Source organism: Astyanax mexicanus, chromosome 20 (genome assembly GCF_023375975.1).
Source record: "Astyanax mexicanus isolate ESR-SI-001 chromosome 20, AstMex3_surface, whole genome shotgun sequence".
Lineage (NCBI taxonomy): Eukaryota > Metazoa > Chordata > Actinopteri > Characiformes > Acestrorhamphidae > Astyanax > Astyanax mexicanus.
In genome coordinates this window covers 23,281,965-23,303,625 of record NC_064427.1, presented here as the reverse complement: position 1 = coordinate 23,303,625, position 21,661 = coordinate 23,281,965, and the positions used below count along the sequence as shown (strand labels likewise).

Below are 21,661 nucleotides of genomic sequence, written 5' to 3'. Positions count from 1 at the left end.
TTATATAGCGGACTCAGGCATACCTAAAACATATAAATCACACTGAGATTCAGGTACACTGAAAATGCTCATTTGAAATGGTTAGGATAAGTTTCCAAAATATTGTCTCATTAAGGCATTAGCTGCCTCTACAACACTAAAGCTTCTGTATAATAATTTCATTGTTTATTTCTTTTGTTAATTGTAGTTACAAAGAAAGCTGTTAAATAAAGTATTTAAAGAAATGAAGAAATAAATGTCTATCAACTCTCTATTATTATATGTCTATTATTTTATTTTAAATATTTTAATTCTTTCTATTATTTCTTTTGGTCCATTCATCATGAAATCAATGGAAAGTCACACCAGAGGGCATGGGTCATGCTTAGTCTGTCCTTTTCTGGCTACCTGTAGTCTTATGATCTAAATTATCCTATAAAGGTATTGAATTATATTAAGGTTAAGACTGGGATTATCCAAGAAACCAGGCCTAGGAATATTTCGTAAACGTCCACAACCGCTAGATGGCAGCATATCACTGTCTACAAAGAACAGAAAACATCTTTTCTTATATTGTATGACAACAGCATCTGCTGTGTTCAGTTTTGTCACATAATTAATTTATTTGTTTAATAGTTTTATTGAAAAATGGATAGAAAGGCTGTAAATGCAAAGTGACTGTTAGTTAATATTAAATATTTTAAATGCAGAAAACAAGGTTGTGAATATTCATAAACCTATAATTGATGATGAATGTTTAATCAACTGAAACATCAATTTAATATAAGATATAAAACCTACATATAATATCGACAATGCTATAATACCTACCGAAAGAAAGGATTTTTGAGATCCAACGTGTTTCCAGATTTAAAGCCGGACTCATCGACGACTGCTGTGATGTGAATATCATAACTCTGTCTGTCCAATAAAAAATACATTAAAGAACAAATCTGTCAGAATCAATTAGCATCAGAGCTAGTCATGCTTTATTTAATGTCTGCAGTTTTTATTTCCATTATTTATGTAATACCTCTTGTTGGCAATAAGTAGAACCTGTCCAGACAGGGTCTGTCCCATTTTGGCAAAGAGAGGAGTCTGGAGGAGACAACGGACCTGGTACCAGTGAGAGAGGGGCTCGTGGGGGGCGGTGGACAGCCATACAGTCATCCTTCAGAAGACATAATTACAAATTATTAATGATTAGGACCTAAAAACCCATGAAGTTCAAGTTAAATGGTCATATATGACTGTAAATGTAAAATTTGAAAACAATATTATTAGTAATAAGTTCATACTGAATTTTATTATAGTCATAATAAACATTCATTCAGAAATCATCAACATGAGATTCTATAAGTGTCCAGACGTTTGTGGACACCTCTTCAAATTAAGGCAGTCGGTTCGTTTGGCTGCTAATTTGCACCTATTGCTGACACAGGTGTGCAAATGAACACACAAAGCTGGTCTAGTCCCTAAAGTATTGCCATTAAAATAAGACATTGTAGAACAGGACTTGATCAATCGATTGGCTTGGAACCATGCTTAATGCCATACATGGGTTAGGGGGGTATAAAGCCTCCAGCTCTGGGATGTTTTGGAATGAGTTTGGGTGTTGAAGGTGAGTTGGAAGGTGATCATTATCAAAACCTCACTAATGTTCTTTATGTAATGTGATCAAATCCTTAAAGCAAATTTTACAATCTAGTAGAATGCCTTCCATGAGCAGTAGAGACAGTAAACCTGCAGACTACAGTTCGATATACTCACCTCTAAATGGCAAAAGAGCTAGCGCTGCAGTTAGTGACTAATGTTTATGATGCTCCACCCAGCCTTAGTGCTGGATAAACTTCACTGCAACTGCTGTATATCGCTGTACTTCAGTGGAGTGACTTTACTGCTCCTTAAAACCTGACTGGTGGAATTGGAATGTAAGGTGCACTATTGATTTTTGGGAAATTACATCATTCCACCTTAACTCTTACCTCGATCCTACAAACGCCACATCAAACCAGAACGCCAGGCCGTGAATCAGTCCTGACTGCAGCAGCTTGAAGACAAAGGGAATTTCCATCCTGGAGATCCACATAAAAATCCACATATCAAAAATCTGTGAAAACACCATGCTGACATGCTTTAATAAAATATTACCATTTTATAAATCAATTCCAACCTATGCAAGTCTTCTTCTTTAGCTTCAAGGAAGTTAATGGTGTATTTTACAGACCTGGCCATTAGAATCTGCATATCAAAAGTGTCCTATAGAACAAATAAATAACATATAAATAAAATTTCATAGTTAAAGTAATTTAAATCTGGCATGGAATTAAAAAATGGAATATAAGCAAATAAAACACACCACTATTGGTTGTCTGAAGAACTCCTCTACGGCCACAGGATGGAGACCACTCAGGTTTACCCCATAAAAACTCGTCTGGAGCCTGTGGAAGGACACAGATTCATCTTTTTTTAAGGTTTATCCACAGTAACATAGAGAGACGGTGGACAAAATATCAGCAAAAAATTGGCATAATTGCCATAGCTTCCCAAACCAAACCATGTGAAAATCGGGTAAAAATGGGTAGAGTTGTGTTTATTATAGGTGTATTAAACACCTTGCTTAGTGTAAATAAATCCACTGGGTGCCGACAGATACACAAGGAGGCAGGCTATGCGGAGTCTATGTGTATATGTCTATGACATTATCAGTACAATGATGGCGGCACCCAGAGATTTATCTGCACTACAGGTTGTAAACAGTGGCTTTAAATAAGCTTCTTGTGCACTTTTTAAGTTATTAATGCCTCATTTTAAATGTCAGAGCCCTTCAGATTCTAGCAAGGAAGTGTGGAGCTACTTTGAGCCTGGATAATAGTGTAAAAAGAGCTTTATCGGTGCAAATTATGCCCTGAAGCAGCCGTTGTAAAGAGTGCTGGGCAAAAAGCACAAAATTACTGTATCTCAGAAAGCTGAGGGAGAACAGAGGTGTGCTATTCAACAAAAGTAAGTACTTTTTATCATGTTTTACTTCACCAAATGTCCATTTTACACCAGAGTTCTCCTTTAAGTTTATTAGTTCAGAGACATGGTGGTATTGGAAAATGTAATGCAATGATTTGCTTGGGCAGAGTTGCCCTCAGCGGGTCTCTGGTTACACCTCAAGAGCTGCTGTCATCGCTGGAGTGGAGATGCAGGGAGATACTGGCTTAAAAGACTCGGAGGAGTTTCCACAGCATCTCAAAATCACTGCCATCACGTCATATATCATCTATTAAACAAGATAAAACAGCTGGTGTTATAGATATGAGTGGCTTCGCTTGTGGAAATGATGCTACATGACTGCATTTGAAGTTTGGTTGCTAAAACAAAAAAAACAGTTTATAAGATGGAATTAAATTGCTTCAGATTGGATGAAAAGGTGTTCCAGATGTCTGCCACCACCATCTACCCGGTACTGTGCTTGGTTAACTACAGCACTGGAGCAGAGAGAGAGATAGATAGAGATGATGTGAACAGCCTGTGTCTCTGCTGTGAGTCAGGTTTGGACAGCACTGGAGCGTTTTACAGTGTTGGAAGGTCAGCCAGGGTCACGGCACTGTGCTGGCAGGCCAGGAGCTGTGGGCGGTGGGACGCTCGCCCTCTCTCTGGGGCGGCCGACCGCAGGGCCCAGCAGGAGACGTCAAATAAACCCTCATGAATGAGACTGTAAACATTCGGAGGGAAGTATGAAGATGAAGCACCGCTAAAGCTGGAGAGAGGGATTATGGGGGTAAGGCGGGGGCACGTGTGGACTGTTAAGACCAGAAATCTAATACGCCATATTTTACAGACTATAAGGTGACTGTATTATAAGGCACATTATTAATGAAGGTCTATTTTTTGGTTTATTCTATACATAAGGCGCACTGGATTATAAGACACATTTTAAGCGATAATAGTAAGAAACAAGGGTGTCGCACAGTAATCTACACAGATTCCTTTCCTGAAAACTGCTTATTCGGGTGAGTAAAGCACTTCCATTTATTTACAGTAAGCTTAGATTTCCAATATTTTCAACAGCGTGGTTAGCATCAGTGTTACCGAAGCTTAACGCTGCTAACTCTGAACGGTGAAAGAGCTAGCGCTGCAGTTAGCGGCTAATGCTAAAACTGCTCCAACCTCAGTGGTGGAAAAACTTAACTGAAACTTAACCTTGTAACACTGTACTTCTGCAGAGTGCCTTTACTGCTCCTCACAACCTGACTGGTTAAATTCAAAGATCCGATTATAAGGCGAACCTGATTATAAGGCGCACCGATGATTTTGTGGAAATTAAAGGATTTTAATGCGTCTTATAGTGCAACAAATACTGTATACAATTTTCTATTTTACTCTAAATGTGTAAACACTGGAAATGCTTAGCTTTTTTAGTTGATCATAAAATGTGATGGAATAAAATAAATAAATAAATAAATAAAAATAAACAAATAAATTCATTATCATAGAAACAATTATTTTGCTTTGTGCTGAAGCTATATGTTAACACAGCTAGCTAGCTAACATAAAATGAAAGTTTTACCATGACATTAACACTTCACACTTTATACAATTTCTACACACAATCTAAAATTAATTTTGCCAATGTAGATTGAAATGTTTTATAATCTACAATACCAGTCAAAATTATGGACACACCTTTTTTTGCATTGTAGATTAATACTAAAATCATCCAAACTATAAAGAAAAACATATGAAATTATTTAGTAATGAAAGAAAGTGTTAGACAAACCAGAATATGTTTTATATTTTAAATTCTTCAAAGTAGCACCTTTTGCTTTTAATGAGGTAAAAGTTGAACGTTAGAGCAGGAAAAGTGCTTAACACTTGCTGGAAATCTGCAGAGCTTTGTAATGTTACCAGAAGCTGGAGCGTGCATGGTGCTCCATGTAAAGCTGCTCATCAGTAAAGGGAGCCAGATGGATGTCACTGAAGGTTGGGAACATCATACCTTACCAATAAAACAAACATACAAACAAAATAACAGTGAATTATTGAATGTCTTTACTTATAGTACAGGCATAAATCATTAGTGGGGTTTTTTTTTTCATTTTAAATGGAAAATGATGGAGATATTTATGAGGAAATTATGTTTAATATAATCCAGGAAATTAAAAAGTTATATTTATTATATATAGATTGCTGGTTTGATTGTGGCTGGAGGGATTTTATCCAGTGTGACTGTCTGTTAGTTATTGTAATAGAACTGGCAGGTAGTGTTCTCTATCATAATGACCTTATCTTAGCTGAACTAGATGTATACATTTTTCACTTTTAATATATATTTTTAGTATTTTTATATAGTTCCTGTAATATTTTGTATATATAGTTTTATTATTATTTGTTTATATGTTTCTTGACCTGTTTCTCTGTCGTTTCCCCTGTGCTGATGTAACATTGCAAATTTCCCTATTGTGGGATTAATAAAGAATGATCTTATCTTATCTTAGTGGCAGCTGCAAAACTGGTAGAATTGTTGGGGGAGGCAAACATAATGTTATACATAAATACATACTGGAAATTAAACAGTGGTTGTCTCTGACTTTGGAAAATATTGTAAATTGGCAGTGAATCAGTAAATAACGCTCTAAAAGAGAGCCAGAGAGTCCGATTCTACTGTTTTAATTGACTCTCTCGAACCTTTGGGCTTCAGCCAGTGTTTGGAGTGAAGGTAGCTCTCCAGCATCCTCTCGTTGAGGAGCATGTATCCAATAGGCTCTGAGATGATGACATCCACTTTCTCTGGACAGGAAACTTCCTCGATCTTCCCGTTTAGCACAGTGATTCTGTCCGACATGCCGTTACTCCTGACCAGAACCTGAACACACAAAAAGAGCAGCCTACTATCATCAATCATGTATTTGATAATATATGGATGTAAATATCTCATCTAAGTAGTTTTAATTAGATATGATTCAGATACAGACATTTTGGAAACTAATCAAAAATAAATCTCAAATCTGAACACAATTCTACTTTGTTTATAAAATATTTTGAGACATTTTTGAGACTACCTAAGAAAAATTGGTGCTCTATTGCTACTCAATATATTTAAAATTTCAATCCTATTTTTAAATATTTGTTTTCATTTAGTCTCATTGTGTGATTTGGCATTCTATACAGCTTTTTGTTCAGATGCGTTAATTTTGTGTCATAACTGCATAGTTACCACATGGGATGCCACAACGACCACGTAGCAGGAAGTGGAATCCACTGAAGCTGTGCAATTTCTTCTTCTTCTACTTATATTATTATTATTATTATTATTATTATTCAGTTCATTAAATCAGCATTCCCTTTGTATTAGCTGATATGAGGAAATAAAAGCATGAGGCATATCCTTATTAGGAGTGTATGGAAATATTAATACATTGCAAAAGTATTGCAATATTTTGTTTTGCAATATTGTATCGATATTTAAAAAAAAAACCCACTTTTTAATGATGTAGTTACAAGTAAAGATTGGTGTCAGACAGTGATTTATTTATTATTTTTTGTTTGTTTCTTTGTTTAAACCCCACCCACCTGCAGTGTTGTGCTTTTTCGGTAGATTCCATTTTTGGGATTGAATAAAAAATATTTTTTTTCTTTTACTCAGATTTTATTAAGACTTATTGTGACAGTTTTCCTAAAATTGAATTTAAACTATATTATATAGTCTTGCTTACAGTATCGCAAATATATTGAATTATAAGCCTGTAAATTGATATGTATAAAATCGAAAACTCCTTCAACTTTCACTTTCAGGAGAGGTGGGATGTCTGGTGATGCATTTTTACATTCTTAATACAATCCAAAGTTTTACTCTTCTTATTAATTCAAGTGTTGAATTCACCCATGCCAAAGCCTAGCATACCTCTGTATACTGCATGCAGTGATACGGGTAAAAATGTGGGCTGTGTTGATAATAATCACTCCAAAAACACAACGACGGCACAGAGTGTGCAGATTCTAAACAAAGAGGGAAAGTGAGGTTAAAGTTAGAGGCTGTATTTGGCAGATCTGTTGCGACGTGCTGGAAATGGGTAGGAACACATCTGGTTGCAGTCTGAAAGTGAACAAATGAGTGAAAATCGAGCAGTTCAAACCATGCCTGACTGTAGAGCAAGCATCCATCCAGCCATGAAAATATGCTTCCTTTACTCCCCCTGCCCCCCCAACACACACACACACACACACACACACACACTCAGAGGTTCCATAGCCAAAAGCCAGATCTGTCCATAAGCCATTAAGCAGCCAGAATGTCATGCATTCAAGACATGTGCAGAGCACCCTTTGAAACCCAATAGGTGTAACACTGTTCCTTATACAGAAAGCTGAACACAGGTAACACAGGGAGTATATCAGTATATCAGACTACATTACACGCTGAAATACGGCTGTAGAAGATTTTATGAGGTTGTAAAGACATTTAACGGGAAGCATATGTTTATTTTTCCTTTTAGTGTAAGAATAGAGCAGTGTGAGAATAGAACATCACCACTCTACACAGTGGACAGTGGTTTTATGCTCCTTACAATTAAGTGAAAAAGCCTGTGGTGAACATCATCTTTTTCATAGTTTATTAAATTTTTTTCCCATCTCACAGCAATTTACATGGTTTAGGATTACCCCTATCACTAGTGATGCCCCAACATCAGGAAGGTAAAGACTAGTCAGCCACAGCGCACTCGGAAGAAAGTGCAGCGACTCAGTTCTGATACATCAGCTCACAGATGCCTTGTGCTGATCGACATCACCCTTTACAGTGATGTGGGAAGAGAGCGCCATCTAACCACCCAGAGAGAGCAAGAAGAGACCAGTTTTGCTCTCTCAGGGCTCTGGCAGCTGATGGCAAGCTACATGAACAGCATAAGATCTTCTTTTCTGTGTATTACAAACAGAAAAAAAAAATATTTTTTTTTTTTTTCATTACTGGAGATAATTCAGGTCTGAAAGGGTTAAATACCTCAGCGACCTTCTGAAATTACATAGCAACTACCTGGAACACCAAAGACAATCTAAAATGTTATGATATCAGGACTGCTCCAGGAAAGGAAGACCAAGAGACACCTCTGTTGCACAGGATAAGTTTATCAGAGTTAACAGCCTCAGAAACCGCAAGTTAACAGAACCCTAGATAAAAGACCTAAATGCTTCTTCACAGAGTATTTTGGTTTGTTTAACACCATGTTAAAATTACTACATGATTTCTTATGTGTTCCTTCATAATCTCACTATAGACTTCACTATTAAAAACCACTGGATGAGAAGGGGTGTCCAAATGTTTGACAGGTACTGCAGCTTTCTGACTATACCAATAAATGAGCTTGAACTCTACATTTCTCATAATTTTATCACATGAGTCAGCAGTGAGTTTCTCAGCCAGTGCTGTAAATGTATATAAAAGGAACAGAATGAAATGGGGAATATAATGTTAATACTTCTGCATGTTTGGCGACTGAGCTGGCCTCCACTGCATACACTCTCTTAGCTCCAGCCTGAACAGCGAAGAAAGAGAGTATTCCAGTTCCACAGCCCACATCCAGCACTACCTGCAGATACAGAGAAGAGAATAAAACATATAGACCTGAATATTATCAATGATGCTAGTGCTGTTGTTTTCATTGTTAATTATGTACTAATAATGATCAGTAGACATTATTATTGTTATAATAGGATATAATAAAAAGAATACAGCTCTGGAACAAAAATAAGAGACCACTTCAGTTTCTGAATTAGTCAAGATAATAAAAAAGACACAGAGCTTTCAGACCTCAAATAATGCAAAGAAAACAAGTTCATATTCATAAAGTTTTTTTAAAAGTTCATAAATCAATATTTGGTGGAATAACCCTGATATTTAATCCCAGTTATCATGCATCTTGGCATGTTTTCCTCCACACTGCTTTTGGATAACTTTATGCCACTCCTGGTGGATAAAAAAAAAATCAAAATTCTAATTCAACATTTTAATTATTTTCCAGACGCTTTCAATTTGGTAAAATCAATATGCAAAGTTATTAAAAATAATGTTTAAAAACACATACCTAAATCTACTTAAGTTCGCAGAAGTTATATGAAAAAAGCACTCAAAAGCACAATCTAATGCTTTTATGTTGTATTTAAATATAGTTTAATTACAACTAAAATATACTTAAGTTGTCATAAGTTGTTACAAAATAGTGCATTTAGTACGCATTTAAGTACATATTTTAATTTAAAAAGTTTTTAAATTTTCCACGTTAAGTACACTTTTAAAAAATATGTTTCAACACCCTTTTTTTACAAGGTAATTGAGTTAATGGTATAGTTAATTGATGCCTTTGCTTTGTCAATAATTAGATAAAATATAAAATGACTGGCCTTATCTCTGAAGTCGACGTCGTTCAGTAGAATGGCTTTTTGGTACGTGGCCGTCCTCAGAAAGTCCTGAAGCATGTTCTGCTGCTGAGAGAGACAGCCATAAAACTGCAAGAAAGCATACACAATCATACCATAATAAGATGCTATTACGCTGAGATGTAGTGCCAGAAGTCATGGGACAGCAGTATGTAAATTGGCTCTGAAGTGTACACCTGTATAAGTTGTGAGGTGTTATCTTGCTAGTGAGGCTCCATTTCTGAAGATGTGCAGGTAAGTATTTAACATTCCTTGATCCACAGTGTCACATGTGTACCGGGAATATGTCACAGAAGGCATTACAACCCACAGTGGACAGTGCAGTTGGTGATAATGATCAAGAAAATTATTCTTTTAGACACTTTCAAATTTTATACAGGAGACTCCACACCCACACACATCCCACAGGTTAGTGCAGCATTCTAAGCTTCAGTGGGACATGGCAAAACTCAAGGGACATGATACAGGTTTCTGTCCAATGACTTTTGGCACATCCGTGTTTACTAATGCCATTTATTCTGTTATGTTAATAAGACAGAAACATTAGTTATTTTTTGAATGCATTACCTGAAAGTATGGTTTACCTGAAAGTACTGGAGGGCAGATGAGTTGTCTGTCCTCTGGTCAAATACTGACATCTCCCTGCTGGAGTCCAACCATGACTTTAGCAAACTGTGGAAACTCTGGAAGTCTGGGTTTGAGGGAACATTTGATTCTTTAAATAAATTGAGCCTCCACCACCTCACACCCCGACATTATAAATAAGTTATGATAAATAATGTTTTCTGTAGTTCAAACAGCAAAGCAATGGTATAAAACACATCATAACCACTATTATTAATGCAATGTTATATTGTTGTTTGACCAAGATTGAAGCAAATTGCGCTGAGACTCATCTCTTTTGCAGGGTGCAACTACAACCATAACCATATAAAACTCAGTTCAGTATCATAAACTTAATATTGTAAAGTTAATTTAATCTTTTTATATTTAAAGGATAGCTTTATCCATTCTAGTTTTAAAGACTTAATACATAAATGCTGCTGAACATGTTCCAGTCTGGTTGTATGCTACTGTCAGTAGGGTCCTTTTAAGGGGGATTATAACAACAACGCTGTTGTATTTTTTCTGCATTGACTGTCAAAGAATTTAAACTGTCCTGTTGCAACGGGACTGACGATCCTACAGCATCACAGGACTATGATATACTCTGAACATACTTCAAACACCCTTATGTTAAAGCATGAAGAAGAACAATCCAAATCTAAGCCTTTAGATGGACATTGGTTTGCTGATTCTGCTGAATGCTGTGTGGTCTTCAGTTGGGCTACTATTACTGAGATTCTGTGCAGATTTCTCCAGTGTATCCAGTCCAGCTGGAGTCAAGTCAAACACAGATGCCCAGCATATGGGCTGCAATGATGTCACCTACACTAGCTCAGCGGAAAGAGACGAATATGTGTGTTCTAATAAACTCATCTGTCGAAAAGGATGACTTTATAGAAGAATGGAAAACCTGCTTAACTTTCAATAATTTTTGTTCTTTTGAGTGATTTTAGGCCATTTGTTTTTTGTCAATTCATCAAGAAATTGGGACATAAAGTAAAGGACAGCTGGTATTTGTCATTATTTTATTCCTATTTATAAGCATTATCAGGCTAGCTAGCTAGCTATGGCCTAAAAACACACAAAAGTGAAATTATAGACACACCAGTAGCAGTTATACATAGTAAATAGACGTTACAAAAGAAGGAAAAGTTAGAATGATACAGATAAAAATACAATATAAAATGAATGACTTTATAGAAGAATATAAAACCTGCTTAACTTTCAATAAAAATTATATATATTTTTTTCTATTAAGTGTTTTTAGGCCATTTGTTTTGGCCAATTCATCAAGAAACTGGGACATAATGTAAATGTGGTATATGTAATTGTTTGGTAATTCCTCGTTTTTAGGCATTATTAGGATAGATAGATAGATAGATAGATAGATAGATAGATAGATAGATAGATAGATAGATAGATAGATAGATAGATAGATAGATAGATAGATAGATAGATAGATAGATAGATAGATAGATAGATAGATAGATAGATAGATAGATAGATAGATAGATAGATAGATAGATAGATAGATAGATAGATAGATAGATAGATAGATAGATAGATAGATAGATAGATAGATAGATAGATAGATAGATAGATAGATAGATAGATAGATAGATAACCATAAATGCCTGTATATGATTTAATACTTCAGATCATTGCACGGCAAGAAAAACAGATTTATTAAATAGCAATTACTCAGTATTTAAGAGTGGCACTGAAAAGAGAATAATGCAGTCTGTTTTCACCTGGTCGAGTACGGAATCGCAGCAGGACGCTCACACAGCTGGTGGTGATGAGGAAGGACTGACCGCCCACCCGGCAGCACTCCGTCTCCCTGGAGATGGAGAACCTGAAGACACATACTCCATCACCTGCCGGAGTGATTCAGAACAGAGGAAGAAAGAGCAAAACGAGTCAGTGATTATTCACAGCTGTTATATATACAGCTAACCCCCCACTGAGTGGCCGGGTCTGAGTATACAGGGGCTCTTCATTCATCACTCAACTCTACAGTGTTCTCTGTACTGCCCATACTACTGCTAATACGCTTGGAATCAATTCTTACATTTATAATTAATGTTGCTCAATGTTTCTCTCAATAATAACTTTAATCCATTTGACCTCTCCATCCGTTTTTTTACTTTGCAACAAATTGGCACAAACAAAAAAGAGTGAATAAGGTACATGATTTTTTTGTTTATTTCATTATAAGAAGCTTAAAGGGCAACTAAACCCCCTGATTTTTGCTGACTTTCAAATTTGAAAAAGGCACAAAAAATGATAGGGGCAGTGAGGGATGGGCACAGGGTGATGTATGGGTTTAGAGGAAGGGCAGGAGGGAGAGCTGATTGGCTGAGCTGCAGGTAGCTTTTATGCTTAGTAGGATGTCAGTGCTCTCTAATAAGTCAGAAAAGAGGGATAAGAGAGATAAAGGAAGATGGAGAGCTGGAGACTGGAGGCTGGGGCTGCCTTAATTTTGTGCCTTAAGTTTTACACAAAAAAATAAAGTTACAATCAAAATTGCAGAAAAGACTAGCAGCAATTTATATAAAAAAAATCCACAAAAACAGAAAAATTAAAAGAATAAAACTGGCAAAATCCATACACAAATATTAAAAATAATTAAATATATTTTATTTTATTTTTTTGTTTTTGTTTGATTTTGATTTTGAGTTTATTAAAAAATTCCAGATTTTTTAAAATTACATTTAAGTATTTGAACATGGTGTGACTGGTTAAATACTTTTTTGGCCCTTTATGGCCTCTTACTCAAAAAAATCCTGGATCTGCTACTGTTTTACTGCTAAATTGAAGCTTTTTCACGAACACAAAGATCCTTTTTCCAGTTAAAGAACCATTTAGTTCTGAACTTGGTTCTTCTAGTTTGTCATTCTTTTACACAGAACCACTGCCTTCACTGAACTCCTACTTTTAAGAACTCCTTTTTAAACACTCAAATTAGTTTCATATTACTGTAAAAAAGCAGTGATTCACACTCTACACAGCACTGTGTGTGTGTGTGTGTGTGTGTGAGCGAGAGCTGCTATCTGATCTAGCGGGGCAGCAGGCAGAGCATGCTGGCGGCCAGGCCCAGTGTACCGTAGCAGTGAAAACAGTGTAAAGCATGAGGATGCTGGAGCGCCCGGTACAGAGGGGCTGCACACAGGGGCCTGAGCGTCCACAACACTGCTGTAAATCCTCACGGCCTGTCAGCACGACCAGCCATCCGACCACACACACACACACACACACTGAAATGTGCAGCACACCTGAATAAAGAGAGAGAGAGGGAGAGAGGGTAAAAAAGAGTTTTTTTTTCTAGCTTATACTTCCAAAGATTTTCACACTTCCTGCAGCATGTATAGTCACCATAGAAAAAAGTGATGTGGTGTAGTGGATAACAACACTAACTTCCTAAGGCACACATATACTGTAATTCAACAACCTGGCCAAGTAACAAAACAATTACACCTATAGATATTATGTTCCAAGTGTCCTTTTAGGCATTTCCCAATGTCCTTTTGGGTATCTCTAAGTGTCACTTTGGACATCTCCAAGTGTCTTTTTGGGCATCTCCAATTGTCCTTTTGGGCATCTCTAAGTGTCACTTTGGACATCTCCAAGTGTCCTTTTGGGTATCTCCAAGTGTCCTTTTGGGCATCTCTAAGTGTTCCTTTGGACATCTTCAAGTGTCTTTTTGGGCGTCTCCAAGTGTCCTTTTGGGCATCTCTAAGTGTCACTTTGGGCATCTCCAAGTGTCCTTTTGGGCATCCACAAGTGTCCTTTTGGGCATCTCCAAGTGTCCTTTTGGGCATCTCCAAGTGTCCTTTTGGGCATCTCTAAATGTCGTTTTGTGCATCTCTAAGTGTCCTTTTGGGTATCTCCAAGTGTCCTTTTGGGCATCTCCAAGTGTCACTTTGGACATCTCCAAGTGTCCTTTTGGGCATCTCCAAGTGTCCTTTTGGGCATCTCTAAGTGTTCCTTTGGACATCTCCAAGTGTCTTTTTGGGCATCTCCAAGTGTCCTTTTGGGTATCTCCAAGTGTCCTTTTGGGCATCTCCAAGTGTCCTTTTGGGTATCTCCAAGTGTCCTTTTGGGCATCTCCAAGTGTCCTTTTGGGTATCTCCAAGTCTCCTTTTGGGCATCTCTAAGTGTTCCTTTGGACATCTCCAAGTGTCTTTTTGGGCGTCTCCAAGTGTCTTTTTGGGTATCTCCAAGTGTCCTTTTGGGCATCTCCAAGTGTCCTTTTGGGTATCTCCAAGTGTCACTTTGGACATCTCCAAGTGTCCTTTTGGGCATCTCCAAGTGTCCTTTTGGGCATCTCCAAGTGTCACTTTGGACATCTCCAAGTGTCCGTTTGGGCATCTCCAAGTGTCCTTTTGGGCATCTATAAGTGTCCATTTCTGGATCTCCAAGTGTCACTTTGGGCATCTCCAAGTGTCACTTTGGGCATCTCCAAGTGTCCTTTTGGGCATCTATAAGTGTCCATTTCTGGATCTCCAAGTGTCACTTTGGGCATCTCCAAGTGTCACTTTGGGCATCTCCAAGTGTCCTTTTGGGCATCTCCAAGAGTCACTTTGGGCATCTCCAAGTGTCCCCTTGAGCATCTCCAATTGTCCATTTGGGCATCTCCAAGTGTCTGTTTGGGCATCTTTATGTGTCCTTTTGGGTATCTCCAAGTGTCACTTTGGGCATCTTCAGGTGTTTTCTTTGGGCAATTCCAGTTATTTTTTTCAGGCATCTTCAAGTTGTGTAGCAGTCCAACATCTGGCTAAGGTCTACTAGATATGTTAAAGATCCAAGACACTTATGCTATATCTTTATATTCCAAATTTAATGTCTTAATATTTTATATATAATAATATACAACATAAAATTATATTAGTGATGCACAATTATCTTAAAATGAAAATACAATCATTTATATCAATAATATTTAGAACAATATATAGTCCAGAGAAAAACAACTATCATAGAAGGTCTCCGGGAAGACGGAGTTGGACGTCCAGCGCGTCCAGCCCCATCCATTTTTTCCGCGTCATATCTTAGCAGAGAGAAGCCTGGGCGCACATTACACCCCGTCATCTAGCCGTTTTCTAAAATTCGTCTAGGAGCGTCCGAGTCTGTTCATGCTCCACAAATGCTCTCTCTCTCGCGTGGAGGTGGAAATTATAGAGGTACAAAAGAGCAAAAAGCAGAGAGTTAGACTGAAAAAATGGAGTGGATTTATATAAGAGCTACAGCCTTCAGTCTCCTTTACAGAGGACAGAATGCAAATAATCAGTCAGTTGCTGTGAAAACAATTATTTAAACCGCGCCCCGTGCATAAAAGCGCGTCCCGTGCATAAAAACGCGCGCTGGACGTAAAAACGCATTCCGTGCGTAAAAGCGCGCCCCGTGCGTAAAAACGCATTCCGTGCGTAAAAGCGCGCCCCGTGCGTAAAAACGCATTCTGTGCGTTGAAGCGGATTTCGTGCGTAAATATGCGCGTTAAAGCGCGCACCATGAGTAAAATCGCGTTCCACGCCATGCATAATGGAAAAAAAGCCTGCAGACTCCAAGCAAAACTGTACAAAACTCCACAAAACTGTAGCAAAACATGGACATTTATAAAAGTTTATAAATCTGTTTAAAACAGACAATACATTTCTGTGTTTCTGACAGTTTTCAGAACTTCATTACATCAGTTTTTCTACCTCAGAATTCTCCAACTTTATATCAGGTGAAATTGACACTCACTTCAACCCTAATTTCTGCACTGCTGCAGTGCACTGCATCTTGCCTACTTTATCCAGAAAGAGAAATGATGTGAGGTTGCATTAAGGGGTATGAAAAGTTTGGTTAAACTGTGAAACTCTCTCTTTCTAGTGTATATAAACCTGAATATTTAAAAAATACATAATATGTTTTTAGCCTTAGTTTAGCCTATAGTTAGCACTAGCTTTAGGTTAAGACCACAGCAAACAAAATATTTTAACCTCTTACTGCAGAAGCGCCCTCTAGCGGGCCCGCCGGCGGGCCCGTTCTGACTATGTAAATTAGAACGCTTAAAAGCGTCAAATATTCTAAACATACCGACCAAATAACCGACTCATATTCTTTAGTACTACTTTAACTACCTGCATGCAAATTTACAGCCATCTACATGAAACCAGTCGCCAGAAATCGCCAACTGAAAACAGCCTGTTTTTTCACATTGTTTACACGAGAAACACGCCTCCCCAACAAAATAGCCTTATAAAATAATATTAGTGTATAAAATAACATCATATTATATTATTGAAAATTCACTTACTATCACAGCATCCACAATACAGCACTGAACCGCAGGTAAAATATCCATAAAGTCCTTTATTTGCCTGCTCACGGCTCCTCAAAAACATGCGTTTAGTTTCAGCGCAGCCGTAACGTCGTATTCTCAAGCTCCCAGCGACTACACAATGGAATATTTTCCGTAAAGTTGTACGTGAATACAAAGCTAAGGGTGTCCTCTTCTAGATTCAGTGGTTTTTATTGGTCTACAATCCACTACTTTTCTTGAGTGATCGTCTTTTGAACCAATGGCGTGAGCGCTGGATCGCGCTGGTGTTCAGGGCTGTCCAATTAAATCAGATCATAGGCTTTTTCCAGCGTCACAAAAGTGATTGACACCTATTTCAACCAATAGTCCACCCTTAGACGAAAACACTGATACGTAATTTGCCCTGATTGGTCTCCGAATGGCTGGGGGAGGGGCATGCCAAACCGTCACCAAGTCACAAAAAAAACACCCCTCTCCAAACGCTAAAACACACAGCGCACACAGCGCGCAAACATGTGATTTTATGTGTCATTTCATCAAAAAAATATTAATATTACCCTGAGATGGACTCACATTAATTTATTTTATCACAAAGAAACAAAAAAATATTAAAATGTTGTTTTATAGAGACAGATTCACCTCTGTATCAGACTGGGGCGCTCTGGAGAGGTTTTTAAGCCTTTGGTGACGCCTGGTGGACACCTTATATATAATGCAGTATAAATGCCCATGCTGTCAAAATAATGTTTTCAAATTTTGTACTTTGTTTGACAAGACCCTAATAAACCAGGAAATGTAGAGAATGATTAGCTAATCATCACCAACATCCATACACACACTATAAACTCAAAATATAATAGGCGCTTTTTGTTTTTTTTACATTTTCCTCTGCATTTAATGTTCTCAAATAGATCCTAAATAATGAAAATTACCTCTTGAAAGTGAATTACTGTTTTGTCCCAAGTGTCTACTTCAGTTTAAGCCCTGACTGGTCATTGTGCTATATGTAAAACTTAAGATATCCAGTGTGATAGCATAGTAGTGCAAATCGCATGAAAATGAGCAAAAACATGGATCAGCAGTAAGGGGTGGTTAGTGAACTTACAGTAAGAGTATCCAGGACTGATATTAATGGATTTTATAGTAATTTCTTTCATCTCTGCAGTGGTAAATTGTCGTTTAGTTAGCTCACATTAGGGAAGAAGTCCAGACCAGGTCGCTTCAGGCTAAAAGTTAACTTGATGCTAAATGAGAGCAGCTCAGAAACAACCAGCTAGTAATGACTCAAAATCTGTTTAAATTAATCTGTAAATGTGAGTAATGATGTGTAAACTATGTGATAAAAATATTCAGTATCTGCTCTAAATGATTCAGAGTCTACTGTAAATGATTCTGTATCTATTATTAATTTTTCAGTATCTGCTAAAATTATTCTGTATCAGCTTTAAATTATTCTGTATCTATTATTAATGATTCAGTGTCAGTTTAAAATAATTATCTATCTATTATTAATGATTCAATATCAGTTTTAAATAATTCTCTATCTATTATTAATGATTCAATATCAGTTTTAAATATCTGCTTTAAGTATCTGCTTTAAATGATTCAAGATATACTATAAATGACCAGTACCTGCTAGTAATGATTCAGAATATATCTACACTGCTTATAAAAAAGTTATTTACAATACACTATCTACACTATTCTGTATCTGCTCTAAATGATTCTGTAGCAATTAATAATGCCTCTGTATTCATTACTAATCATTCTCTATCTACAATCAATGATTCTGCACCTGTTAAAAATCATTCAGTAAATTCTATTATTGATTCTGTATCTACTAAAATGATTCTCCATTAATTATTAATGATAATCTATTAGAACTAATTCTGTATATATTATATGTGAATTAGTAACTGATATAAATTGTTCTGTAACTGCTATTAATAATACAGTATCTGATTTAAATGATTCTCTATCTAATATAAATGTTTTAATAAATGCTATAAACAATTTAGAATTTATGACAAATTATTCAGAATCCACTTTGATTCAGTACCTACTATAACTACTATAAAAATATTATTTATATGTGGTTTGAGGGCAAGAAACTGGTGTAAGGTTTAAAGGGATGTATAGAAGATGTTAAAGTAAATACAGGCGGAGGGGGGAAGAAGAAATAAGCTAAAGGGACGGACGTGTCTGTTTCTCTGAGACAGAGCTGCTGTATTTCCAGGCCTGACCATATTTTTCTGACTGATTTCACATCTGTTGCTACTCTAAACACTGATGAAGAACAGACATTTCAAGACCTTTTTATTAATCCTGAGGGAAGCCGGCCCCAGACCCCCCAAGTTACAGCCTAGTCCCCCTACCCATAAATCTCTAGTGACGTCCCAGGAGCCAGTCCATCACAGAGTACCTGAGAAGGTTTTTGGTTAACAGTACTTACAACATTAATTTAATAAACATTATTAAATGGTAAATACTGTCGCTACTAATCATTGATTTTTAAACATTAAACATTATTAAATGTTACTGAATATGAATATTTAAGAATGTTGTAAATATTAATTAATTGAGAATAAATACTGTTAATTAATCTAACCTTATTGTTAAGAATCACCAGCATATTTATCAGCAAATATTGATATTCTGTTGCCCCAGATGTAGATTAAACTCACAATAGCTGAAGAGTCTTTGTTTCGGAAAAAGGAAATCACTTTATGCTATCTGTAAAACATGGTGGTGGTAGTATCATAGTTTGGGCCTGTTTTGCTGCATCTAGGCCAGGACGGCTTGCCATCATTATATAAGAGAATTCTAAAGGAAAATATCAGGAAACCTGTCACTAAATCTCAAGCGAAGGCAGGTCATGCAGCAAGACAACGACCTTAAGCACACATGACGTTCTACCAAAGAATAATAGATGTGTTAAAGACGTCATTCTTGATTATTTCTATTCAACAATTCCTGTCTATGTATCAGGAATTATTCAATATCACAACATCCACACATTTACACGATAAGTCACAAGTCTTAAAAAATGATGAGAGTAAAAATGAAATGCTACATTGTGTATTACATTTAATTTGACAGAAATCAAAGTGAAGCAATTAAAATTTGCAAAAGCTCTGAAATGCTATAGTGTTCTGCATTAGAAACTTTTTACGAATTACAAAACATTTTAATTAAAGCCATAAAGCAATATTTACCGTTCTCCACAGTGAGAGTGATGCCCGCTGTGTCTCTGCTGACCTGCACACTGAGGTCCTGATGCTGGTCCTGTCCTGAGACCTGTAGCTCACCCTCAGTCCCGCTATCGTTCAGAAACACCAGACTGATGAAGAAACGGCTCTGCTCCTGACCGCTGCCCATCATTTAAACCTGTGTTAATTTACCTGCATGATCATCAGCTTCCTACTACAGGCCCTGGAGGCATTCTGCTGCTGTAAAGCTGCTGCTAAAAGTGCCGGCAGCAGAGAGAGGGGCTGCTGGAGCTCAGAGGAAGAGTTGGGACAGGGGGCGGAGACAGAGGGGAGGCTGGCACCAAGAGCGGGAGTGACTATACTGATACACACACTGACTATATACACTTAGTGCTGTTTTATTTTTAATTTTAATCTGTTTTCTCTCCAATTTGGAAGGCCAATTGCACATTCACTTATCACTTAGAACGCCCACAGCACTAGGAGAGTGACTGCTTCTTTTCCAGCTGGTGCTGATGCAGCATCACTGGGTATCCAGAGGAAAGCGCCGGATCCCCAGCTTTGTTACATCAGTTAAAGAGCCACTAAATCCTAAACCAGGGGTGGGAAATGAACTTTCTCAGGAAAGTTTCGCCACATTAGAAATTGCAACGGTTTTAGAGGGCCAGACTAATACACTTAGTTCGGTTCTGCACAATACATTTATACTGTAGGCCTATACAGCATTAATAATAACTCTTTTTATAAAAAAAAACATTAAATGAAACATTACAATGATACAATGATACACCACAACCTGATATAAAGCAACAAGTTTTTCAAAGCCCAGCATCGCTGTTATATCGTTTTTTAACTTAATAACAACAGTAAATGAAACATTACAGCGTAGCAATGAAAATGTTGAGCACATAATAATATAAATATTCAACAAACATTTATAAAAACATGTTTTGAAAAAGTGCAACATTAACAGTGCTTAAAAACTATTAGCACTATCAGCTACACAACATTATTAAAAAAAATAAAGATATTTCAAAAGAGCAGCATCACCTAACTTTATATAAAAAAATGCAATAAATGCATTTGTAAGTTTGTTCTACCTCAGTTCTTTTTTTGTGTTCAGTGAGAGAAAACTAGCCTGTTTTGGACAAGTGCAATAAAATCAGTCTGATATTGGATGTGGAAATGAGGAGGAGGACAGCACGCAAGTGATCAAATCTGTTTTATGAACAACTGAATATAGATTTTTCCTAAGTTTTATGTATCCCAATACTCTAAAATGGTGCAGTAACATCACTTTTATATATTGAATACATACGACAGAGAACGTTTAAGAAATTAGTGGTGTGATATGATAACCCTTTGATTTTCATGTTTTATAGGACTCCAAACTCTTGTCTTATTTTTGTTTTGTATTATCACTGGAAACAATCATGATAAATACAATTAACAATGTTCTTAAAGATTTTGTGGTATCATTTGATAACCATTAGATTTGTTTATTTTATAGGACAAATATTTAATATTAAAATGTTACACTGTTTTACTGTTGTATATGTGTTGATTAGACCTGGTTAAATTCTGTTCCATTTTTTTGTTTCTGCAGGAGAAGCGTGAAACTTTTCCCTGCTAATTTACCAACAATGTCATTTGGTCAAAGATACTCAGAGGGCCACACAATGCCCAGGTCTGCCCTAAACCATTTTTATTAATAGCTGAAATGTGTTCTTTTGAAGTAATGAAACAAACCAGTCCTGTTTAAAATTGTATAAACAGAAACCAAGTGTAGGTAAAATAAAACCATCACTCCAGAGACTCTGAAGGTACAGCAGAAAACAGACTGTGGGTGAAAGAATGACTCGTGTGCTTGACTTTCCTGACACTCAGTGGAGGAGTTTAGTACTGCACAGTATATTTACACTATAAACTCAAATTCCTCCATCAACAACACCAAAATTACTGAAGAAACTCTTTCTGATCGACGAAGCACACATTTCCTTTTCCCTCTGGAAATCTCTAAACATGGTTTAATTTCTACTATAAGTCTGAGCAAAAAAATTTTGATTATGCTATTGATTGAAAAATATATATATAATTATTTTGTTTGCCAACATGGCAAAATAGTAACAAACAGCACAAT

General features: G+C 36.7%; 1 protein-coding gene across 1 annotated transcript; it reads right to left on the bottom strand.

Annotated features, from left to right (window-relative positions):
• Nucleotides 1–806: 806 nt before the first annotated feature.
• carm1l (coactivator-associated arginine methyltransferase 1, like) lies at nucleotides 807–19,857 on the bottom strand. The gene is made up of 12 exons (XM_022681217.2): nucleotides 19,528–19,857; nucleotides 11,757–11,882; nucleotides 9,984–10,090; nucleotides 9,364–9,447; nucleotides 8,442–8,552; nucleotides 5,656–5,833; nucleotides 4,876–4,966; nucleotides 2,339–2,420; nucleotides 2,153–2,238; nucleotides 1,965–2,054; nucleotides 1,013–1,150; nucleotides 807–900 (listed from the first exon to the last, which is right to left on the bottom strand). The coding sequence occupies exons 1-12, from the start codon at nucleotides 19,691–19,693 to the stop codon at nucleotides 807–809; spliced, it is 1,353 nt and encodes a 450-aa protein (XP_022536938.2). The 5' UTR covers nucleotides 19,694–19,857.
• Nucleotides 19,858–21,661: the final 1,804 nt, after the last annotated feature.